The sequence below is a fragment of the Hyla sarda genome, chromosome 3 (genome assembly GCF_029499605.1).
Source record: "Hyla sarda isolate aHylSar1 chromosome 3, aHylSar1.hap1, whole genome shotgun sequence".
NCBI classification, from domain to species: Eukaryota; Metazoa; Chordata; class Amphibia; order Anura; family Hylidae; genus Hyla; species Hyla sarda.
Genome location: NC_079191.1, coordinates 383,458,647 through 383,482,656, shown reverse-complemented (window position 1 = coordinate 383,482,656; position 24,010 = coordinate 383,458,647). Strand labels below are relative to the sequence as shown.

At 41.7% G+C, this 24,010-nt stretch overlaps 1 protein-coding gene across 1 annotated transcript in view; it reads left to right on the top strand.

The window, feature by feature from the left end:
* Positions 1-23,792, top strand: part of BFSP1 (beaded filament structural protein 1) — a 72,807-nt gene extending 49,015 nt beyond the window's left edge. The window contains exons 6-8 of the mRNA XM_056563397.1: positions 13,029-13,249; positions 15,489-15,574; positions 22,211-23,792. Coding sequence (XP_056419372.1) covers positions 13,029-13,249; positions 15,489-15,574; positions 22,211-23,175 — 1,272 coding nt within the window. The 3' untranslated portion in view covers positions 23,176-23,792. The remainder of the gene's footprint in view (positions 1-13,028; positions 13,250-15,488; positions 15,575-22,210) is intronic.
* Positions 23,793-24,010: the final 218 nt, after the last annotated feature.

The window sequence follows — 24,010 nt, the reverse complement described above, 5'->3', positions numbered from 1 at the left end:
CCTAAAATGGACAGCAGAGGTCAGCAGAGAGCACTGTGGTCGTGACATCAGAGAAATCCAAAAAGAAAAGCATTTCCTCTGTAGTATACAGCCCATAAAATGTATTAGAAGGATTAAGATTTTTTAATAGAAGTCATTTACAAATCTGTTTAACTTTCTGGTACCAGTTGATTTAAAAAAAAAACGTTTTCCACGGGAGTACCCCTTTAACTGCATCACTCACTAGTCACAAAGGCTTAGAGGGAATATCGTCCGCAGTGCACCTGAATAAGGTAAAGAGGAGTTTCCTGTGGACAGGGAACTTTTACACCGGGGCCCATAAGCCATTAGCTATGGTCTTGATTTTATTGCTTAATCATATGAACTCTCAATGGGGTTGCCCACCAACACAACCCTTATTGGATCATGTGGATCATTGGATCAAAGACCCCTGTTTGTGAGCTAAAGTGGAGATCTGACACTATGAGCGGCTTCTTCTCTGGTGACTGGATGTAACCATATATTAAATAGCACCAATTCATTTCAATAAGCACTGACAGGTAGCAGAGATATTGAAAGTCCTTCATCCTTAATGTAATTTATATGTTTTTATACTTCATTTATAATTATTATGTTTTAATTATGTGGTCATAGTGCCCGATGGCATAAAAACGATAAGATTAAACAGAACCTCATAATGCAATTCTTTTGCCATGTTTTATAGATTTGATATCATAGTCACTACTGGGACAATGATACAAGACACTGACCAGATGTAGGATAGGGAGAAAACAAACATGATGCCCAAAATCTGTTCAGTGCTTTATAAACTGTGCTCTGCTGCCATCTAGTGTTATTATTAAGGTAGTACAAGATAATCAAGGTTCCAATCTCCAAAACAGCTGTTTTACATGTAAGATTTTTATTTTTTTTATTTTACATACATAAAAATTATTAGAATAAAACAGAAAGTAAAAGCTAATTTTTGCAAAAGCTGAAGTAATATATTAGTAATTAAATAAGTAAGTACCAGGTATAGTAGGTTCCTTCCTTACAGTATTGAGCTACAGTTAAGACTTGGTTCATATATTTTATACTCTTGAAAGGGATAAAAACACATACATTAAATGAAAGCTAGAAGCAGAATCTGTTATATGCCATGCAGAAGAATCTGTTTCCCAATTAATCATATTATAACATTTTATGGATTGCAACAGTTTTCTTTCTATATATTATACTGCAAAATAAACCTAAATGAAATGGATACCAGAGACATATACAAATGTAGACACTAAGGGGATAATTAATCCGCAGGATAGAGGATAAGTGTCTGATCCGAACACTAGGACCCCCCACGATCTCCTGTAGGGGGACCCGGCTCTGCCGCAGCTTTCCCAGGGAAGGAGGTGTGTCGGGCGCATCATGGCACCGTGGCCTACACGCCTCCTCCATGTATCTCTATGGGAGAGGTGGAAATGCAGGCTCCCCTGCCTCTCCCATAGAGCTATATGGAGGGGACGTGTCATCAACCTCAGTGAGGCCGATAACGCGCACATACGTCCCCATGCAGGAGATGGCGGCGGGTCCCAGCAGTCGGACCCCCCGCGATCAGACATCTATCCCCTATCTTGCGGATAGGGGATAAGTGTCTAAGACTTCAGTACTCCTTTAAGATGCCTTGTGTCTTTCGATAAATGCTGGCTAATGTTATGGAGCTAACCTAAAGCGCAGTTGTTAAAATGAGTATAATTCCTATTGACCTATTCCTACTGACTTCAACCAAATTTTCAAACATATAAACATGATTCTTTATCTATATTTACTTATTGTTTTTTTTTTGGATTGTAAAATAATTTCTTTGAAGAAATTTTTTTTGAAACAAAAAAATATAGGCTGATTCGGGCCTTGATACTTTATGCAGTATAAATCAATGGCTTTGTTTACATAAATGTTTTCATTTACTTCATCACTATTAAAAGCTATACGTTAAATGTAGCCATAAAACTTGTTGTGAACCCAGCCATAGCTAATTGTTTGTAGTTTTCCTAGAATGAATAAAAGTATCTTAAAGGCATGCTGTATTATTTTCTTTTTAATTTTTGTTATATTAACCCCTTAACCCCTTACGTTTTCATTTTTTACTCCTCGCCTTCTAAAAATCATAACTCTTTTATATTTTCATCCACAGACTAGTATGAGGGCTTGTTTTTTGCGCGACCAGTTTTCCTTTGTAATGACATCACTCATTATATCATAAAATGTATGGCGCAACCAAAAAACACTATTTTTGTGGGGAAATTAAAACGAAAAACGCAATTTTGCTAATTTTGGAAGGTTTTGTTTTCACGCCGTACAATTTATGGTAAAAATGACGTGTGTTCTTTATTCTGAGGGTCAATACGATTAAAATGATACCCATTATTATATACTTTTTTATTATTGTTGCGCTTAAAAAAAATCACAAACTTTTTAACCAAATTAGTACGTTTATAATCCCTTTATTTTGATGACCTCTAACTTTTTTATTTTTCCGTATAAGTGGCGGTATGGGGGATCATTTTTTGCGCCATGATCTGTACTTTTTTTTGATACCACATTTGCATATAAAAAACTTTTAATACATTTTTTATAATTTTTTTTAAAATAAAATGTATTAAAAAAGTAGGAATTTTGGACTTTTTTATTTTTTTTTCGTTCACGCCGTTCACCGTACGGGATCATTAACATTTTATTTTAATAGTTCGGACATTTACGCACGCGGCGATACCAAATATGTCTATAAAAAATGTTTTTTACGCTTTTTGGGGGTAAAATAGGAAAAAACGGACGTTTTACTTTTTTATTGGGGGAGGGGATTTTTCCCTTTTTTTTTACTTTTACATTTTTTTACATTTTTTTTTTACACTTGAATAGTCCCCATAGGGGACTTTTCATAGCAATACCATGATTGCTAATACTGATCTGTTCTATGTATAGGACATAGAACAGATCAGTATTATCGGTCATCTCCTGCTCTGGTCTGCTCGATCACAGACCAGAGCAGGAGACGCCAGGAGCCGCACGGAGGAAGGAGAGGGGACCTCCGTGCGGCGTTATGAATGATCGGATCCCCGCAGCAGCGCTGCGGGCGATCCGATCGTTCATTTAAATCGCGAACTGCCGCAGATGCCGGGATCTGTATTGATCCCGGCACCTGAGGGGTTAATGGCGGACGCCCGCGAGATCGCGGGCGTTGGCGATTGCCGGCGGGTCCCTGGCTGCGATCAGCAGCCGGGATCAGCCGCGCATGACACGGGCATCGCTCCGATGCCCGCGGTCATGCTTAGGACGTAAATGTACGTCCTGGTGCGTTAAGTACCACCTCACCAGGACGTACATTTACGTCCTGCGTCCTTAAGGGGTTAAAGGGGTACTCAACTGGAAAAAAAAATCTAAATCAACTGGTGCCAGAAAGTTAAACAGATTTGTAAATTACTTTTATTTAAAGATCTTAATCCTTCCAGAACTTTAAAAAAAAAAAATGCTTTCCAGTGGAGTCACCAAAAAGCCTACGGCAAAACTAGAAAAAAAATATTTGTGGGGCAAAATAAATAAAAACGCTATTTTGTAACTTTTGGGGTATTTCGATTCTACGCAGTGCACTTTTGGGTAAAAATGACACCTTATCATTATTCTTATCTTTTATTTTACTACCTAAAAAAATTATAACTACATGCCCTAAAAGTAGTATGATTAAAATTGTGATATTCTGACCCCTATAACTTTTTTATTTTTCCCTCTACAGGGATGTAGGAAGGCTCATTTTTTTTTATCAGTACCATTTTTTTAATGGGACTTTTTGATCACTTTTATGCATTTTATAGGGTATAAAAAATGACCAAAAAATGGCAATTTTGGACTTTGGTATTCTTTTATGTGTACGCCATTGACCGTGCTGTTTAATTAACATTATATGTTTTTAATTCGGACATTTACGTACGCAGCAATACCATGTATGTTTATTTTTATTATGTTTACATATTTTTTATATGGAATTTGGGAAAAGGGGGTGGATTCAAACTTTTAATATGGAAGGGGTTTTTATGTGTTTTTTTAAAACTTTTATTCAACATTTTTTTTACACTTTATTAGTCCCTTAGGGGACTATTAGGAGGAATCATTAGATTCCTCATCAAGATCAATGTAGTTCCATAGAACTACATTGATCTGTGTCCTCTGCGCTCGATTGATAAAGCCTGGTCCAGACAGGCTTTATCAATCTCAGACCCGGGTCCAGCAGAGGAAAAGAGGTAAGCCCTCTGGCTACCTCAGAAGTGGATCACTCCCCAGCGATCGCGCATGTCGGCTATAACGGCAGCCCCCAGCTACAGGAATCAGCTGTAGGCCGGCCGGTATGGTGTGTGCTCAAATTAGGAGCCCGCGCCATACACTGGTTGCTGTCTCAGGACTAGACGGCAACCATCCTGAGACGGCAACCGGTTAATATAGTATTCTATTAATAAGATTCTTACATTGACTGTCGGTCTCATTGACTGCATCTGCGCAGTGGCTGTATGTACATTCACATAGGGTTAGATTGATCAAAATCTTTGTAGAGGAAGAGTGGTGCAGTTGCCCATAGCAACCAATCAGATTGCTTCTTTCATTTTTGAAAGGGCCTTTGAAAAATGAAAGAAGCAATCTGATTGGTTGCTATGGGCAACTCAGTTTTCCTCTGGACAGGTTCTAATAAATCACCCCCAATTTAAGTTCTCAACCTGTGCTTTGCATGTAGTGGCTACAACCATGTATATTTACCCGGTATATGCCATTTCTCTTTATGCTGTTGTTATATAGTCTCAGCCCAGTGTATGATCATAAGTTTGCATGTGCCCCTGTATAAGCTCATTCACACCTTGGCTTTCCTCCTCCTGGGTAGAAGAAGTTTGTAGCTATAACCTTGTTACCAAATATCCGGCCAAGGCCAAATGGCTTGTTCTGGCAACTTCTACCCTGGCACATAACCCACAAGGTCACAATCATGAATGTGCCAGGAAAGAATTGACAACAGCCATAGGATCCCACTGACTTGATAGAGCAGTGTTTTGCTAACAGTGTGTCTCCAGCTGTTGCAAAACTACAACTCCCAGCGGGCATGCTGGGAGTTGTACAGGGTGCGCCATTTATGTGAATACACCTTAATAAAACGGGAATGGTTGGTGATATTAACTTTCTGTTTGTGCCACATTAGTATATGTGAGGGGGGAAACTTTTCAAGATGGGTGGTGACCATGGCGACCATTTTGAAGTCGGACATTTTTAATCCAACTTTTGTTTTTTCAATAGGAAGAGGGTCATGTGACACATCAAACTTATTGGGAAGTTCACAAGAAAAACAATAATGTGCTTGGTTTTAACATAACTTTATTCTTTCATGAGTTATTTACAAGTTTCTGACCACTTATAAAATGTGTTCAACGTGCTGCCCATTGTGTTGGATTGTCAATGCAACCCTCTTCTCCCAATCTTCACACACACTGATAGCAACACCACAGGAGAAATGCTAGCACTTGGCATCAGTTTCTTTATTGCCCCCGTGCCTAGCCTAGGATCCAGCGGTATACCTTTGGGTGGTTTTAGGCTAAACCACACCCTGGCGTCAGGAATACAAAGGGTTAATGCCATCTGCCCCCAGGGTAACAACATCTGCCCTGCACCACACACACACCCCCACCACAACTTTTGGTGTCACGCACAGATTACGGGTGTGCGCTTTATGCCACAAGTCTTTTCCCCTAGTCTGAACTGTGTTCAATATTGTCTGCAAAAACTGCATGCCAATGCAATTTAAGTCTATGTCAAAAAGTGTTTGGGACTTTGAAAGAGAAAGGTGTTTTACTCGTGACGCTTGTGAAAGACTGAGGTGAAGAAAAGACTATTAGTTGCCATTGTGGATTGTAGAGAGTAGAGAGTCGGTACCTGAAAGGGTTAATTGGGTCCAGTGTTACCCGCGCCAGCAGTCACAGCTCCGCCCCGTCAGTCTCCAGCGGTGATGCCTTTCCAGCACAGTGAGGAGGAACCAAAGAGATGCCCTGTGTTGCACAGGGGAAGACTTTGCTGACAGGGCCAAAACAGGAAGTTCCCTGGGCGCAGCCATATTGGAGGCTTCCGGCGGCTGCGTCCGGCTCCGCTGTCCTCTATCAGGCAACCGAGTAACTATCAGCATTAACCCACTAGTGTCCGCAAGTCTGGTCGCAAGACAAAATACTACCGGGTACCTGCAAAATAGAGGGGGAGAATCCATTATAGTACTCCCACTAGCCGAGTCTAAGCCACTGCAGCACTTCAGCAATTATCTTAAAGGGGAAAGCACCTTATTCTTCTTAAAGCAACAGCGCACTCAAAATTCAACACAACGTCAAAACCTCGCTCTCCAGATCAACCTGGTGACAGGGCCCCTCCATCTCCAGCAGTGGGATCCTCACCTGCCCCAGTGGTCAGAATGTTGCCATCCCTGCCTGCAGTCCACATTAACAACCCTGGTGTTCCAGCGTCTGCACCGGTATTCATGGCACACCCTGTCCTCCCTACCTAAAATGGAGACCCCTTCACCCTGAGGGATTTCAAAGAAAGGATCCAGAGTTTGTTTGTCTTTATTCTTTCCCTCCTAATCAACAGGTGCAATTGCTCACAGGACAACTACAGAGACCAGCTTTAGAGGAAGTCGGCACCTGGCCAGCCTCTGAGAAGGTAACTGCAGAGCAGATCTTTGAAGGATTTTACCCGATATTTGAGTCCCATTCTCAATCAGAGGTACGTCTCCGTCTGCATGAAAGGCAACAGAAGCCATGTGGGACCTTGAGAGCATCTGCCGTAGCCCTACAGAATGTCCTAAAGACTGTTCAAAAATTAGATGGTATAACTCCCGAGCAGGGCAACAAGATGTAAATGGACAGATTTATTTATGGGGCTCAAAATAAGTGGGACAAAGCCCAGCTGCCCAGTCCAAAACCCCAACTTTTTCCCCGCTTTCAAGAGACTTGCTATCCAAGTGATTGAGTCCGGCACTGAGTTAGAGGAAGCTTGTCCACCTGTCCAAGAACCATTAGGGGCAGTAGCCAGACCTATACCACCACCATCACCAGACCCCACCCCAGTGTCACCTGCTTTGCCAGTTACTGCAGCCTCAGATTTACAGAGTGTTAGGAAGGACATTGATCAACTGACTAAGGCTGTGAGGTAGCTTGGCACCAGGTCCACCCCACCTGACCGTGAACCGCCCCTACCCAGAAAACCTGCCCCTGCTCCAGCTCTCCGCAATTTCAATCCCTGCAACCCTCCACCTAATAGACCCTCAGGGACTCAAAGACGCTTTTGTACCTATTGTAATAAACCAGGACATTGGAAAATGCAGTGCTGGGATTTAAACGGATTTCCTCTGAGGTCGCGGACCGGCCCTCAGGGAAAACAGTCATCAGGTCCAATCCCCGAATGACCTCAATGTCGCCTCCGGCCCTATGTAAAATTTTTTGTAGAAAGTGTACCGTTGGAGGCGTTGATAGATACAGGGCCACAAGTGTCTACTATACCTAAAAATGTTTTGTATCAGCATTGGGATGCTAGTTTATTGTGTGAACCGGAGGATGTTAACTTCAGAGTAGATGTGGGTAATGGGCAACCAGTCCCCAGACATGGATATTGGAAGCCAACCATTAGTTGGGAGAGCATGTACTTAGCGGGCAGGGAGTGATTGTAACTAATGTGACAGATAAGGGGGTCTGCTGAATTTATACTGGGGATGAACATCATGAAAAACTGTTTTGTTGAAATAGTAGATGCCTTGCATGCCTCTCTTCCTCATATGTCCCCTTCAGGCCAGCGGGCTGCGTAGCACCACTTGAAAGTTCTACAAATGGAGTGGAAGTTTGCCAACAAGCAAGGTGAAATCAGCAGAGTTCGAATATAAGGCATCCGGTCAGTGACCTTGCAACCCAACACAGAGAGTATTATCTGGTGTAGTGCGTGTCCTGCAATCAAGAATAGAGACTTTCAAGCCGTCTTGAGCCTCTGCAATTAGAAGACCACCCTCTTGTCTGAGCTGCGAGAAGCCTTGTCACTGTTACCAACGTGAGAGTTCCAGTCCGGTTAGTCAATCTGTCTGATGCTGCTACTGTGTTACCTGAATACATTCCAGTAGCCCAGTTGTATCTTATAGAGTCAAAGGACATCTTAACAGAACGTTTGATGGCCCGACAGCATGCAGCCCAAGTGTCTGAAGGATCCAGTACGAGTCCTCCCGATCCCTGGTGGGCGCAACTCCAAGTTGGAGACGACACTACCCCAGGGGACCAGGTCAAGGGAGTCATCAATATCGCCAAATGGTACCATGAAGCTTTTAGCAAATACCCCACAGATTTCGGGCATATGTCCGTGATCCAACACCGAATCCTCACAGGCAACAGCCCACCTATCAATGAAAGACACCACCTGGTCTCGACAGGCATGTATCAGACTGTCAAGAAGATGCTGGCTGACATGAAAGAGGCAGACGTCATCCAAGAAAGTCAATGATAGGCGCCACTTGTCCTGGTCAAGAAAAAGATGGAACCATCCGCTTCTGTGTCGACTACAGGAAACTGAATAGTGTCACACATGAGGACACTTATTCTCTGCCAAGGATCAAGTAGTCACTTACAGCCCTTGGGTCTGCTGCTTACTTCTCCACCTTGGACTTAACCAGCAGATATTGGCAAGTGCCCATGGCCGTGGAAGACTGGGAGTAGACCGCCTTCATGACACCCATGGGACTATTCGAGTTTAAAAGTTTGCAGTTTGGGCTATTTAATACCCCTGCTACCTTTCAGCGTTTGATGGAAAGGTGCCTGGGCCATCTAAATTTTCAAAGTGTCCTATTGTACCTGGACGATGTCATTGTGTATTCCAAGTTCTACCAGGAATACCTCAGTTATCTGTCAGACATCTTCCAAGTCCTGATCAAGCATGGGCTGAAGATCAAGCCGTCAAAGTGTCACTTGCTTAAACCTCAGGTACACTACCTGAGTCATGTTGTCAGCACCAAGGGAGCCCAGCCCAATCCTGAAAAGGTGGAAGTAGTCAAGAACTGGGCTACCCCGCGTACCGTGAAAGATTCCTGGAATTTGTCAGCTACTACCGCCGATTCATTCCCCACTTTGCCCAGATTGCAGAACCCCTCACAGCTCTCTCATGGGGTATGGCAAAGGAGAACTACAATGGGAAACTACCTGTTGAATGGGCCAAAGAGCAAGAGACAGTGCTCCAAGCTCTAATATGTCTGCTGACAGAACCACCCATCCTGGCGTACCCAGACTACAGTCAGCCGTTCCAGTTACATACCAATGCCAGTTTCGAAGGTCTAAGAGATGTCCTGTCCCAAGTCCAGGAAGGACAACAGCGAGTAGTTGCCTATGCCAGTTGTAACCTGTGAGGGGCAGTTAAGAAGATCAATGCAAACTACCGCTCATTCAAGTTAGAACTTTTTTCCCTGGTATGGGCCGTGACCGAAAAGTTCATAAGCTGCTTGCCTGCCACGCCATTTACTGTCTACATGGATAATGACCCATTGGTCCACCTGAACACTGCCAAGTTGGGTGCCATCAAACAATGTTGGGCTTCAAGATTAGCCTATTACAGTTTCACCATCAATTACAGAAGCCGCAAGTCGAATGTGAATGCCGATGTACTGTCTTGGATGACTCTCGGCGACGATGTGTGGGAGGACATGGAGATGCCCCCATTTTATCAACGGTTCGGGAAGCAGAATGTTGTGACTGCCCTGATGGACGGTGAACCCAGGTCCGAAAAGGTTGAAGAAGACCTGTACACCTGGAAGACTCTTCAAGATGAAAGTCGAGTCATGGGGGATCTGTTGGACTATCTTCTGGCGAAAAAGGTACCAACCCATCTACGCCGGGCCCAGTGTGATTATGAGCTGAAACGTCTGTGGCGACAGAGGAAGCGACTGTTTGTGCACTGAGAAATGGTGCAGTGAATGGGCTGTCTGTAATGTCACCAAGAATGTGCACAAGGATGCAAGAGCACCCCTCCATTCCATCCAGAGTGAAAGGCCTAACCAGTTGGTCATGCTAAACCATCTCAAGTTGTCTCCTACCCGGTCTGGGTACACTTATGCTCTCACCATGGTGGATCGACCGGGGAACGGCCTTCGAGGCCCAACTCTTCCAAGAGCTGTGTCTATTCCATGCCTGCAAGAAACTCCGGACTACTGCTTATCACCCCCCCCCCCCCCCCAGGGCTCTGTGAGCGCATCAACCAAGTCTTTAGCCACATGTTTCGAGCAGCCTCTGTGTCAAGACAAGAAGAGTGGCCCCGACTGCTGTCCGAACTAGTGGAGTTCTATAATAACACAGTCCACTGTTCTACAGGGAACACCCCTTTCCACTTGATGATGGGGAGCCATAGACAGCTGCCTAAAGACCAAACATTTGGGTTCCAAGCCCCGTTTAACAACTCTCCGCAAGCCTCCCTGGAGTGGGTCTCTGACCACCATAGAAGAATCCAAGAGGCCAAAGAAATTGGCAGCAAGAAGATGGGCGAGGCCCAGCAGAGACAACAGGAGGATTATAACCGTCATGCTTCTACCAAACCACTTCAGTTGGGCGATAAAGTCTGGCTGCGGAAGCTTCCAAGGACCCACAAGTTAGTCTCTATCTGGAAGACAACCAAGTCTTTAGCCACATGTTGCGAGCCGCCTCTGTATCAAGACAAGAAGAGTGGCCCCGACTGCTGTCCGAACTAGTGGAGATCTATAATAACACAGTCCACTGTTCTACGGGGAACACCCCTTTGCACTTGATGATGGGGAGCCATAGACAGCTGCCTAAAGACCAAACATTTGGGTTCCAAGCCCCGTTTAACAACTCTCCGCAAGCCTCCCTGGAGTGGGTCTCTGACCACCATAGAAGAATCCAAGAGGCCAAAGAAATTGTCAGCAAGAAGATGGGCGAGGCCCAGCAGAGACAACAGGAGGATTATAACCGTCATCCTTCTACCAAACCACTTCAGTTGGGCGATAAAGTCTGGCTGCGGAAGTTTCCAAGGACCCACAAGTTAGACTCTATCTGGAAGACAGAACCATACACAGTGACGGCCATACCCTATTCGGACTCTGATGTATACGAAGTACAAAAGACTGGGTATGAGCCACAAGTTGTGCACCTGTTCCCTCTCCATATTCATTTGTTTATATTTTATCCAGTGTATTATACCTTTTAAAGTGTTATGTCTTTCAGAACAGTTGTCATGTGATTTTAACCCAGTGAGGTATCTGTGACCATGTGACCTAAGGGTGACCTATGGGACCCCTTCTAGTCTCCCCCATATAAGCCCTGGGTGGAGTTAGCTTGTCTCTCTTTTAGCTATGCTCTTCTGCTAAGCTGAGGTCCAGTGCAGTCGTGCCTAGTGTGTGTGTCCAGAGTGTTGGACAGGAGAAAAAGAAAAAATAGATATGTGCCCCTAGTGAAATATGTCACATTACACACAAGCGTACAATAGATGTGGTTGCACTCACCCTGTGGGGTTGCGCTAAGAGCGCAACATCTCAGTAGACATCTGGTATTTGCAGTGCTGTTTTTGGATCCGCAGCCGTAGCTCAGCCGGACTTGAACAGTGCAGGTCCGGAAAACAATTCAGGTAGGCAAAAAGGAAAATTTGAGCTGATAGGCGCTGTTCCAACAGGTTCATAGATGAGAAGGACACATAATAAATGTCCTGAAATCAAATTGATTGGCAATACAGCAACACCGCTGCTGTATTGCCAATAAATTTGATTTCAGGACATTTATTATGTGTCCTTCTCATCTATGAACCTGTTGGAACAGCGCCTATAAGCTCAAATTTTCCTTTTAGCCTACCTCCAGAATGTTGGAGACCTCAAAGTCAAGTCCTGTAGCCACCATCGAATCAAGTCAGTCCTGTCATCTATCAAGTCAGCATGGTCTGCATTCAATTGTCCAGTCCTACTACAAGTCCCAGCAAGCCCTTAAGGTCTCTACGTCACTGGTCACCTCCTTGAGCCCTGGCTGTACTGTATAGACTTGACCAACTGTCTACCCTCAGTAAAGCTACCATTATCCGTAACTTGGCGTCAGAGTCTTTATTGCCCCGTGCCTAGCCCAGGATCCAGCGGTATACCTTCGGGTGGTTTTAGGCTAAACCACTCCCTGGCATCACAAATACAAGGGGTTAATGCCATCTACCCCTAGGATAACAACATCTGCCCTGCAGCACACACACCCCACCACCACACCTTTCTTTAACTGTATAGGAAAATAAAGCATTTTGCCCTCTTCTATATACTGCTAAAAAAAGAACAGTATACTGTGTGAACTTCTTTAGGCATAATTGCTGCATCATAGTTGAATGGATACAGAGTGGAATTCTATATGTTAGAGAATATGCCCAAGAATACCCCTTCTCCCACATATAGAAGAAATATGTTGTGCACATATACTTGGAAAGATACATTTAAATGTCATGGATTTATTCCAGCTGCAGGATATGAAGAGTGGAATTCCAGGTACAAAGATTGCATTTACCACCAGTGGTGCGCTACATGTCATCCGGCTTTTAAAGAGCTATCTAGCCAGCAGAATAAATGAGTGTATGTTCACGCAGCAGATTTTTACGCAATTCCACACAAATTCCATTCAACAAAGCTTGCTGAACAGAATTGCAGAAACATACAATTCTGCTGAAATTTAAGCCCCATTGAGTTCAATGGGATTCCACCTGTAACTCCATAAAATTTAAAGATAGGTCTTTAAATGTAACGGAATGTGGAAATTCTGCTGTGTGAATGGGACTGCGGAATTACATTGAAGTAAATGGGCAATACATTTAGGCAGAATTCTTCCGGAAATTGTGCAGAATTTCTGCTGTGTGAACATAACCTTAGAAGTAAAGGTAGTGGGTACCAGGATGGGATTTTGACCTCTACAGCATGATATGTTGAATTCATTCATGAGCAAGATGAATTGTGGCTGAATAGACGCTCTTTTCTGCTCCCATAGACTTCCATGCTAGAACAAGCTATTAAAAACACCCAGGAAAGCTACGACGATGAGATCCAGCTATACAATGAGCAGATAGAAGTGTTCAGGAAGGGAATCGAAGAAGCTGAAAGAAACCTGGAGAAGTACACCAATGATTGTCGCCAGCTGGTCATATACCAGCAATCCTTGGAAAATGAATTGGAGAGATACAAACGTATTATTGAGAATGAAGACAACAGGTAATGAGACTGTACTCAGCTTACTTACAGTATTTTTATAAATGAAAAAGGACCATTATTCTTTTTATATTTTTATGACATCCAGTTACAAAACCAGTTTCATACCAAATTGACCGGGTTATTTTATTGCCTAAGGCTAGATTTCCACACAGGTTTTTTTCTGGCATTTTTTTTTAAACTGCCACTGCAATTTTTGAGCCAAAGCCAGATGTGTATTCAAAAGTAATCGGAAATATAAATGAAGAACTTCAACTTCTCCTTCCTACTGGATCCACTTCTGACTTTGGCTCAAAAACTGCAGTGTGGAAACCTGTGTGGAAATCTAGCCTTACCAAGATTAACAGGGTTTACGTTGACAATAGTAAAGTAAAGATTATAGAGTGAGCTAAAAAAAAGTCATCTAGCAACAAAACCAGATTAATACCAGACTGATCGAATTGTTTTACTGCCTAACAATGTATGTCAAAATGTATAATAAAACAACTTACTAATATAGTGTTATTATCCAAAGTGAATAGATCCCCTATTTCAGCTGTGTTTTTTTTCCTGTAAGCTGTGACATCGCATCACAGCCTGAGCAGCAGCTCCATTCTGTTTTTACAAACATTCCGAATAGAACAGCACCTTTAAATTTGATTCTATAATATATGGGTACAAAGCTTCTAGGTGGCCAATCCACATCTGTTTGAACAATGGCCCAAAATACTGTACGTAAACAAAGCCTTAAAACGGTACACGTGATCTCATCCTTAGGTCATGTTCACATGGCTGAAAATGTTCAGAATGTCCGCCCAGAAAACACAGGTGGGCATACTGCACATTTGAATGTTCAGGCGGGCGCTAGGACCTCTGGGTGCACTTGGGAAATGTACCGTCTCATAGATGGCAATGCATTTCGGAGCAGAATCCGCAGAAAGAATAGGCACATCTATTCTTTCTGCCGATGCCGGAATCTGGATTTCCATGGCAGAAACATCTGCTGCAGAAATTCTGCCGTGTGCACAGTGCAGCAGAATCCCTGCCGTGTGAACGTAGCCATCGGTTTCATGTGCAAAGGTAAGTTTGGATCTGCATCACATTGATCCAGAATAATGTAGTATTGCAATTTTTGCAAGCATACTTCCATATGAAAATATGGCAGTCTAGATAAAAAATAAATAAAGATTGCAGCATGCTCCATCAGATGCCATATATTAGACTTGGTTCACCACTGGAACTGTTTTTAGTAAGAGTATAGGAAAAATGAATCCATAAAATCCAATCTTATATGGAGCTGAATGGCCTGCAATACTCTAACAATATACTTGTGTTCATGAGGAATTAGGGACTAGTGTTGAGCGGCATAGGCCATATTCGAATTCGCGAATATTCGCGAATATATGGACGAATATTCGTCATATTCACGAATATTCGCATATCCGTAATATCCTCGTTTTATTTTCGCACATGCGAATATTCACATGTGCGAAAATTACGATATGCGAAAATTTGCATGTACAAAATTAACATAAACGGAAATTCGCATATGCGAAAATTTGCATATGTAAATTTTCGTATATGCGAAAATTCGCACACCAGTCTCACACAGTAGCATTAGAGCCTTCTTACACCACATAAGCTGGAAGCAGAGAGGGATGATCACTGTGATGTGTACTGTGAAAAAAAAAAAAAAAAAAAAAACGAATATTCGTAATTACGAATATATAGCGCTATATTCGCGAATATTCGCGAATTCGCGAATTTGCGATATTCGCGAATTAAATTCGAGTTGCGAATATTCGCGAGCAACACTATTAGGGACTTATATGTTAATAAGACTTTTAATTAACCATTATCAATCGTGATTATCGTGCCAGAGAATGCACCCACCAGTCACATAATTCACCATAATAGGATCCTTTTGCTTGGTTGATGATTTTCAGATAGCAACAGATTTTTCATATACTATTTAACATTTATTGGGGAAGAGTCATAAAAAACTGTGTAGAGGAAAAGTGGTGCAGTTGCCCATGGCAACCAATCAGATTGTTCATTTTATTTTAAAATGGCCTATTTAAAAATAAAAAAAAGTAATCTGATTGGTTGCTATCGACAACTACACCACTTTTCCAATGCACAGGTTTTGATAAATCTCCCCCATTATGTACTATCAAAGACAACCCTTATTGTAATGCAGTAACCTTCTGTTTAGCTGACATGTTACTTTGTAGCTTGGTTTATTTCTGTTTTCTTCTCCTAGACTGAACTCTGCAATAGTTGAAACCCCTATCACACTTTTTATGCAAAGTTACAAAACCTCTCTGATATCGACCACAAGAAGCAAAGGTAATGATATTTAGAAAATATAATTTATATGCTCTATACAATGAAGTATTATGAGGTTTCACATACAGCTATTTTATTTTTATTTATTTTAACCATCAGTCTTGTGTAAGTTTTTCAATAAAGGGGTTATCTGGACAGTTATTTTCTGTCCTGTAAATAAGGGATACATTTATTTTCCCAGAGTACACCTTTAAATGGGCACTGTCACCAACTTTATTTTTTGATATGTTGTAGTACTTATGTACTACAACATATCTCTAATATACTTTTATTATTATTTTTTTTATTAAAATTGTTTAATTTACATTTGAAAACCGGCCACTAGGGGTCTCCCTCCTAGTGGCCGGCTGCAGCCTGGCGTGACGTCATGCCTGAAAAAGGACTGATGCGGCCGGGCATTGGTCCTTTTTCATTCAGCCTGCGCTTGCTCCCTGCCTGTCAATCAGACAGGCAGGGAGCGAGCGCATTGGCTCCCCGGCCACTGGCTTGGAGGCCACTCCTCCCGCACATCGCCGCCGCCTCCACCGCCCCGTCGCTTCCGCCTCGTCGCCGCCGCTGTCCCTGCACGCTCGCTGCCGGACTCTGCAGTAAATGTAATGGGGGGGGGGGGTGTTTGTGATGGAGGGAACGGGGTATGGCGCGGGGGGGGGGGGAGACGGAGGGTACGGGCTAGCGCCGCATGTAACTAATAGTTTATCTACACAGGGTACCTCCAGCTGTTTCAATACTACAACTTCCAGCATGCCCTGACAGCCAATAGATGTCAGGCAAGCTGGGAGTTGTAGTGATGAAACAGCTGGAGGTACCTTGTGTAGATGAACTAAGGGCGGAAGTCCCCCCCAGCAGGCATCGGTGACGTGGTGCCTGCTGGGGAAGTCTGCCTGGTAGTGAGCACACTGCCAGGCAGACAAAAAGCATTTTTAATATAGTAAAAATAAAAATTAAAAGCAGGGAGGGGGTTAGGGATAGATGGGTAATAGGCAGGGACATAAGAAAAAAAATAGGATGGTGGGAGCTACCCTTTAAGTTTTTTGAGCCCAAGCCGGGAATGGATTCAAAAGGAATGAGAAACATTAAAGAAGGACTTATCCTTCTCAAGATATTATTACTTTATATATCTACTACAATGACCAATGCATCGGGGGGATGAATGTGACGGCGGGGGGGGGGGGGGGGGAGAATGTGACAGAGGGGAATGTGACAGAGGGGGGAATGTGACAGAGGGGGGAATGTGACAGAGGGGGGAATGTGACAAGAGGGAAGAATGTGACAAGGGCAGGAGGATGTGACGGGGGGAGGGGAATGTGACATGAAGGGGGGATGTGACAAGGGGGAAGAATGTGACAAGGGGGGGAATGTGACAGGGGGGGAGGGGAATGTAACATGGACGGGGGAGAATGTAACAAGGGGCGGGGAATGTGACAAGGGGAGGGAATGTGACAAGGGGGGAATGTGACAAGGGGGACAAATGTGACAAGGAGGGGGGAGAATGTGACAAGGGGGGGATGTGACAAGGGGGAGGAGAATGTGATAGGGGGGAATGTGACAAGGGAGGGGGAATGTGACCGGGGAGATGTGAAATGGGAGGGGGGAGATGTAAAATTCAATGCAAAAAATTGTACCGCTTTTGGTACAAATTTCCGGACAGAATCATACCGCCAGGGAGGTTAAGAAATGACAAGCGTCTTGTCTACAGATGCTCGCAGTTTAGGTAATAAGATCAATTAACTTGGGCCAATAATGTCACCTGAGAATGTAGATTTAGTGGCTGTTACTGAGACATGAGAGTAATGACTGGGACATAACCATACCAGGGTATTCTTTATACAGAAAAGACAGACAATGCAAGAAAGGGGGAGGGGTGGCCCTGTATGTGAAAGATATCATAAAATCTAACCTAATGCAAGTTAGTGAGGCCAACATGGAGTCAGTTTGGATTATGTTGCAGTTTAGTAATCATGCCGTAACTCGTGTAAGTGGGATATATAGACCACCTGTCCAAGTTAAAGAATTAGATGATCTACTAGTTGAGGACATATCTAAAATGACAATGAAAGGGGATCAAGTTGTGATTATGGGAGACTTCAATCTTCTGAATACAAACTGGAAAACCAAAATAGCTAGTTCTGCCAGGAGTACAGATATTCTAAATTCCCTTCAGGAATTATCTCTACAACACGTAGTTTAAGAGCCAACCAGGAAGGAGGCCATTTTAGATTTAGTATTCACAAATGGGTATTTGGTATATGATATTACTGTAGGCGAAAGCTTGGGATCTAATGATCACCAGTCAGTGTGGTTTAATATAAGAACAGTGATGGAGTCACACCACACAAAAACAAAAAGTTTAGATTTTAGAAGAACCGATTTTTCAAAAATTAGATTAGTCATAAATGAGTCCCTATCAGACTGGATCAGATTACATGGAGTCCAGGAGAAATGGGACTACTTAAAAGATGCATTATTGAAGGCAACAAATAATTAGACTTGTCAGTAAAAGCAGAAAAAAGAAGAGACCACTGTGGTACTCAGCAGAAGAGGCCAAAATCATTAAAAACAAAAAGCTAGCATTTAGTAATTGTAAAAAAAAACACAGCAATGAAGATAGAGAAATCTACAAGATTATGAAGAAAGAGGCCAAGCAAGTTATAAGAACTTCTAAAGCGCAGGCAGAAGAAAAACTAGCTCGGTCAGTGAAATAAAGGGATATGAGATTCTTCAGATATATAAATGAAAAAAGGAAATTAAAACAATGAGAAACTAAATAAAACACAAAGGAAGGAAGGTATGTAGAAGAGAATAAAGGTCTGGCAGATTGACTTAATGAATACTTCTGTTCAGTTTTTAGAGAAGGAAAAGAAGGAAAAGGACCTCAATTAGAGAGGAAGATTAATGAATCGTTTGATGCATGTGTCTTTACAGAGGAAGAGGTTTTACGTTTGCTGTCTAAAGTTAATACAAATAAGTCACAGGGGTCTGATGAGATACACACAAAATTATTGAAAGAGCTTAGCAGTGAAATTGCTAAACCATTACAGATTTATTTAAGCAATCACTGGTAACAGGAGTCGTCCCGGAAGACTGGAAATTAGAAAATGAGGTGCCCATTCACAAGAAAGGTAGTAGGGAGGAATCAAGCAACTATAGGCCAGTAAGTCTGACATTAATAGTGAGGAAATTAATGGAAACCCTACTAAAGGATAGGATTGTGGAACATCTAAAATCCCATGGATTGCAAGATGAAAAACAACATGGGTTTACTTCAGGGAGATCATGTAAAACAAATCAAATTTTTTTGATTGGGTGACTAAAATAACAGATGGCGGAGGGGCAGTAGACATTGCTTATCTAGATTTTAGTAAGGCTTTTGATACTGTCCCACATAGAAGACTAAACTAAAGTCATTGAGCTTGGACTCCCATATTGCTGAGTGGATGAGGCAGTGGCTGAGTGACAGACAACAGAGGGTTGTAGTCAATGGAGAATATTCAGAGCAAGGTCTTGATACAAGTGGGGACCAATTTTGTTTAATATCTTTATTAGTGATATTGCAAAAGGTCTCGATGGTAAGGTATGTATTTTTGCTGATGAAACAAAGATATGTAACAGGGTTGATATTCCTGGAGGTATACGCAAAATGGAAAAGGATTTAGGCAAACAAGAAGAATGGTCAGAACTCTGGCAACTGAAATTTAATGTGGATAAGTGCAAGATAATGCACCTGGGGCATAAAAACCCTCGGGCAGAATATAGAATATTGACACAGTCCTGATCTCAGTATCTGAGGAAAGGGATTTAGGGGGAATTATTTTAGAAGACTTAAAGGTAGGCAGACAATATAATAGAGCAGCAAGAAATGCTTCAGAATTCTTGGATGTATAGGGAGAGGTATAAGCAGTAGAAAGGGGGAAGTAGTAATGGCGCTGTAAAGAACACTGGTGAGACCTCACTTGGAGTATTGTGCTCAGTACTGGAGACCGTATCGCCAGAAGGATATAGATACTCTAGAGAGAGTTCAGAGAAGAGCTACTCAACTAGTACATGGATTGCAGGATAAAACTTACCAGGAAAGGTTAAAGGACCTTAACATGTATAACTTGTCAAGAAAAAAGAGACAGAGGGGATATGATAGAAACTTTTAAATACATGAAGGTAAAGGTGAAGGTAAAGGAGGAGAACATATTTAACCCCTTCATGACCCGGGGTTTTTCCATTTTTGCACTTTCGGGTTTTCCTCCTTACCTTTAAAAAACCATAACTCTTTAAATTTTGCACCTAAAAATCCATACTATGGCTTATTTTTTGCGCCACCAATTCTACTTTGTAATGACATCAGTCATTTTACGCAAAAATCTACAGCGAAACGGAAAAAAATTCATTGTGTGACAAAATTGAAGAAAAAACACCATTTAGTAACTTTTGGGTGCTTCTGTTTTCTATGCAGTAAATTTTTCAGTAAAAATGACACCTTATCTTTATTCAGTAGGTCCATACGGTTAAAATGATACCCTACTTATATCGGTTTGATTTTGTCGTACTACTGGAAAAAATGTATACGTTTCAAATTGTCATCTTCTGACCCCTATAACTTTTTTTGTTTTTCTGCATATGGGGCGGTATGAGGGCTCATTTTTGCGCTGTGATCTGAAGTTTTTAGCGTACCATTTTTGTAATGATCTAAATTTTTGATCGCTTTTTATTCATTTTTTCATGATGTAAAAAGTGACCAAAAATACACTAGTTTGGACTTTGATACACCATTGACCGTCCGGTTTAACTAACTATATGTTTTTATGATTTGGACATTTCTGCATGCGGTGATACCACATATGTTTATTTTTATTTACACAGTTTTTTTTTTTTTTAAATGGGAAAAGGGGGGTGATTCAAACTTTTATTAGGGAAGGGGTTAAATGATCTTTATTCCTTTTTTTTTTCACTTTTTTTTGCAGTGTTATAGCTCCCATAAGGGGCTATAACACTGCGCACACTGATCTTTTACATTGATCATTGGTTTCTCAAAGGAAATCAGTGATCAATGATTCTGCCGCTTGACCTCTCATGGCTGGATCTCAGGCACTGAGCAGTCATTCGGCAATCGGACAGCATGGAGGCAGGTAGGGACCCTCCGGCTGTCCTGTAAAGCTGTTTGGGATGCCGCGATTTCGCCGCGGCTATCCTGAACAGCTCCCTGAGCTAACCGGCATTAGTTTACTTTCACTTTAGACGTGGCATTCAACATTGAATGGCACGTCTAAAGGGTTAATAGCGCGCGGCATCGCAATCATTGCCACGCACTATTAGCCACGGGTCCCTGCCGTTGCTAGGTGCCGGGCCCGACCCGCTATGATGCGGGGCCACTCCGTGGCCCTGCGTTATAGAATGGGAGCCAACCCATGACGTACAGGTATGTCATGGGTTGGGAAAGGGTTAAAGAAGAAAAACTACCACAAGAGGACATAGTTTCAAATTAGAGGGGCAAAGGTTTAAAAGTAATTTCAGGAAGTATCTCAAACTTCTATCTCGACCTCCTATACCGACCTCCTATCCCGACCTCTTATCCCGTCCTCCTATCCCGACCTCCTATCCCAACCTCCTATCCCGACCATAATATGTGTACCAGGTATTGAAATATGTCCAGCCGTACGGAAGTTATGTGGGAACATACATTTCCCATTGATTTGCATGGGACTTTAAACAAAAACCCTGACACTCACAAATGGGGGTATTTAAGGGTTAAATTAACTATCCTATATTTTAAGTGGACATATAAGTAACATGTGACCATGTATTATCGAAATATCTCCAGCCGTTTGGAAGTTATGCAGTAACATATATTTCCCATTGACTTGTATGGGACTTTAAACATACACCCTTCCCCTGACAAATGGGGGTGAGTAAGGGTTAAAGCACCTATCCTATGTTTGTTGCTGACATATAAGGAACATGTGTGCCAAGTTTCATGTTAATATCTTTAGCCGTTTGGACGTGATGCTGGAACATACACACATACACATATACAAACATACACACGTTGAGTTTTATATATATATATAGATTTCAATTTCTAATGTTGCAAATTCAAAACAATATCACAATATGCTAGCAAAGCCCTCAGGCAGCTGCTACTCCCATCTCAACCACATGGTGGCCATACATGAACACATAATGGAAGATTTATCAAACCTGGTAGAAGTGGAACATTTGCTCATAGAAATCAAATAGATTCCAGCTTTAATTTTGGAAACAACGCTGAAATCTGATTGGTTGCTATAGGCCATTGCTTACACTGTTCTTCTGCACAAGCTTTGATAAATTTCACACACACACATATATATATATATATATATATATATATATTATATTTATTGTGAAATCATGTCGTTTTTTTTAAGCTGTTCATCTCGAGATGGATGTTTTTAGGGATATTCTATTGAGTTATGTGTAAAAGGTAAGGTAGGACATAATTCTAAATATGATATAAATATGATGTTGAGTACCTATGAAATAATTCAAGTTCTTTAGATGGGGAGTTTGTAAACCCCAATAGGAGAATAATAATGGTGCACAGATATACGAAGTAATATCTATATACCATATTGTATTTAATAATATTGTTGATATTTATTATTTCAGATATCACTCTAGCTATACAAGATATTGCTACAGCAAAACCAAGACAAAAGGGTGTACCAAGGAGGTCCATAAGGAAAAAAGAACTGTCAATGGACAAAAGTGATGTTAGTAGTGAGGATAAGACTGGGGAGAGTAAACAAGAGAGCTTAGAAAAGAGACAAACCAAAACCAAGTATAGTAATGCTGGATCTGGTTTACCTGAGAAAGACTTTGAGATGTTAGAACAAGACTTTATTCCAGAAGATGTACCAGATGGAGCACAGATAAGTAAAGCATTAGATAAACTATGTAATATAGTACGAGATAAAATAAGAGTATATAAGAAGCCAGAACCTTCTCCAGAGTTTTACACCAAGGGGCGCTATGTTCTTGTAACTGGTGAATCAAGTTATGTAGACCCTTTCTTCTGTTCTTCTGATCCTCAAGCTGCAGGTAGGATAACTGTTAGAGTAATCCCCAATATAGTACCAGGAGATGATATTGTACTACCAATTCCAGAATTACCTGAGCCTTCTGAGCCATCAGAGAGCGAAGATGATGATGCTGGTTCAGATGGGAAAATGGAAGATGATAAAGAAATTGATGATACCCCTAAAGATGAAGATGGAAAGGAAAAGAAGGAAGACGATAAAGATCCAGAGGCTAAAGATGAAGCCAAAAAGCAACCAGATGTTATAAAACCAGATGATACACAACACAGTTCTAGACATTCTGGGAGTTCTTGGAGTTCTGGAAGTTCAAATTCAGACACAGTTAAGTCTCAAACAATGAGCAGAGGTCAAAATGATGACAAAGAAGACAAGAACCTAACACCATTCAAAGGAAAAGGCTTCCCAAGCTCTATGAGCTATGAAAAGGTTGAAGTGGTGAAATCGGTTGAGAAGATTACAGACAATAAAACCAAGAGTTATGAAGAAACAGCAATGATCGTGGAAACTATGATTGAAAAGACAAGGAAAAAATGAGAGAGAATGGATCCCAAAAGTAAATTGATGGTGTGTCTCTGAAAAGTTTTATTGGTTTTTAGCACTAGGACATATTTACTGAATGGTTGAATATATTTCTTTACATGGGGATAGATGATGCATTTAAGATATATTATTTTTAGGTTCTGGAAAGAAATAAAACAGTTGAGTACATGGACCAACTGGAAGCGATTGCCCTGTATTATAGATTTTTTTCTTATTTATGAACAGTTGGGGAAAAGCCAATCTCTCTGCATAATCCTGTCCTTGGGATTCCATTGCTCTTTGATTTAAGCTTGCTACAACTGGCTAATTTGCTTTGAAATAAAGACTTGGCTTCTGAAGAATCATTTACAAATGCACTGATATATTATTGCATGTACTCTTTTATTTATCATAGTACAGAAGTACATCTGCTCATGTAAATCAGGTCATCTCTGTAAGGCTGGCTCATCATGACGGTCCCAGAAGTGATCATATGTTGCAAAGGAATTTCTCTAGAATATATTTATGAGCAACAAAAATTGACTGACTTTGTGCTTATTTTAGTGTAATATTCAGTCAAGGAGAAAAATATAAGTTATTTTATTAATTGGACTTTGACCAGTAGTAAAGAAGAAAACATTTGAGAAGCTCTGAACTAAACCACCCTTTTTCTGGAAATGTACCCACCTATAATGTACCCTTTTCATATGTCCGTCATCAGTTTTCTTTTCCCTCTGGTGCTGCAAAAAAACGCCAAAGGGAAAATGAAGTGAGAACTGATCCCATTCATTTGAATAGGAACGTTCACAATCATCCGGCGTCTCAGTTTAGACACCGGATAATTGGACAT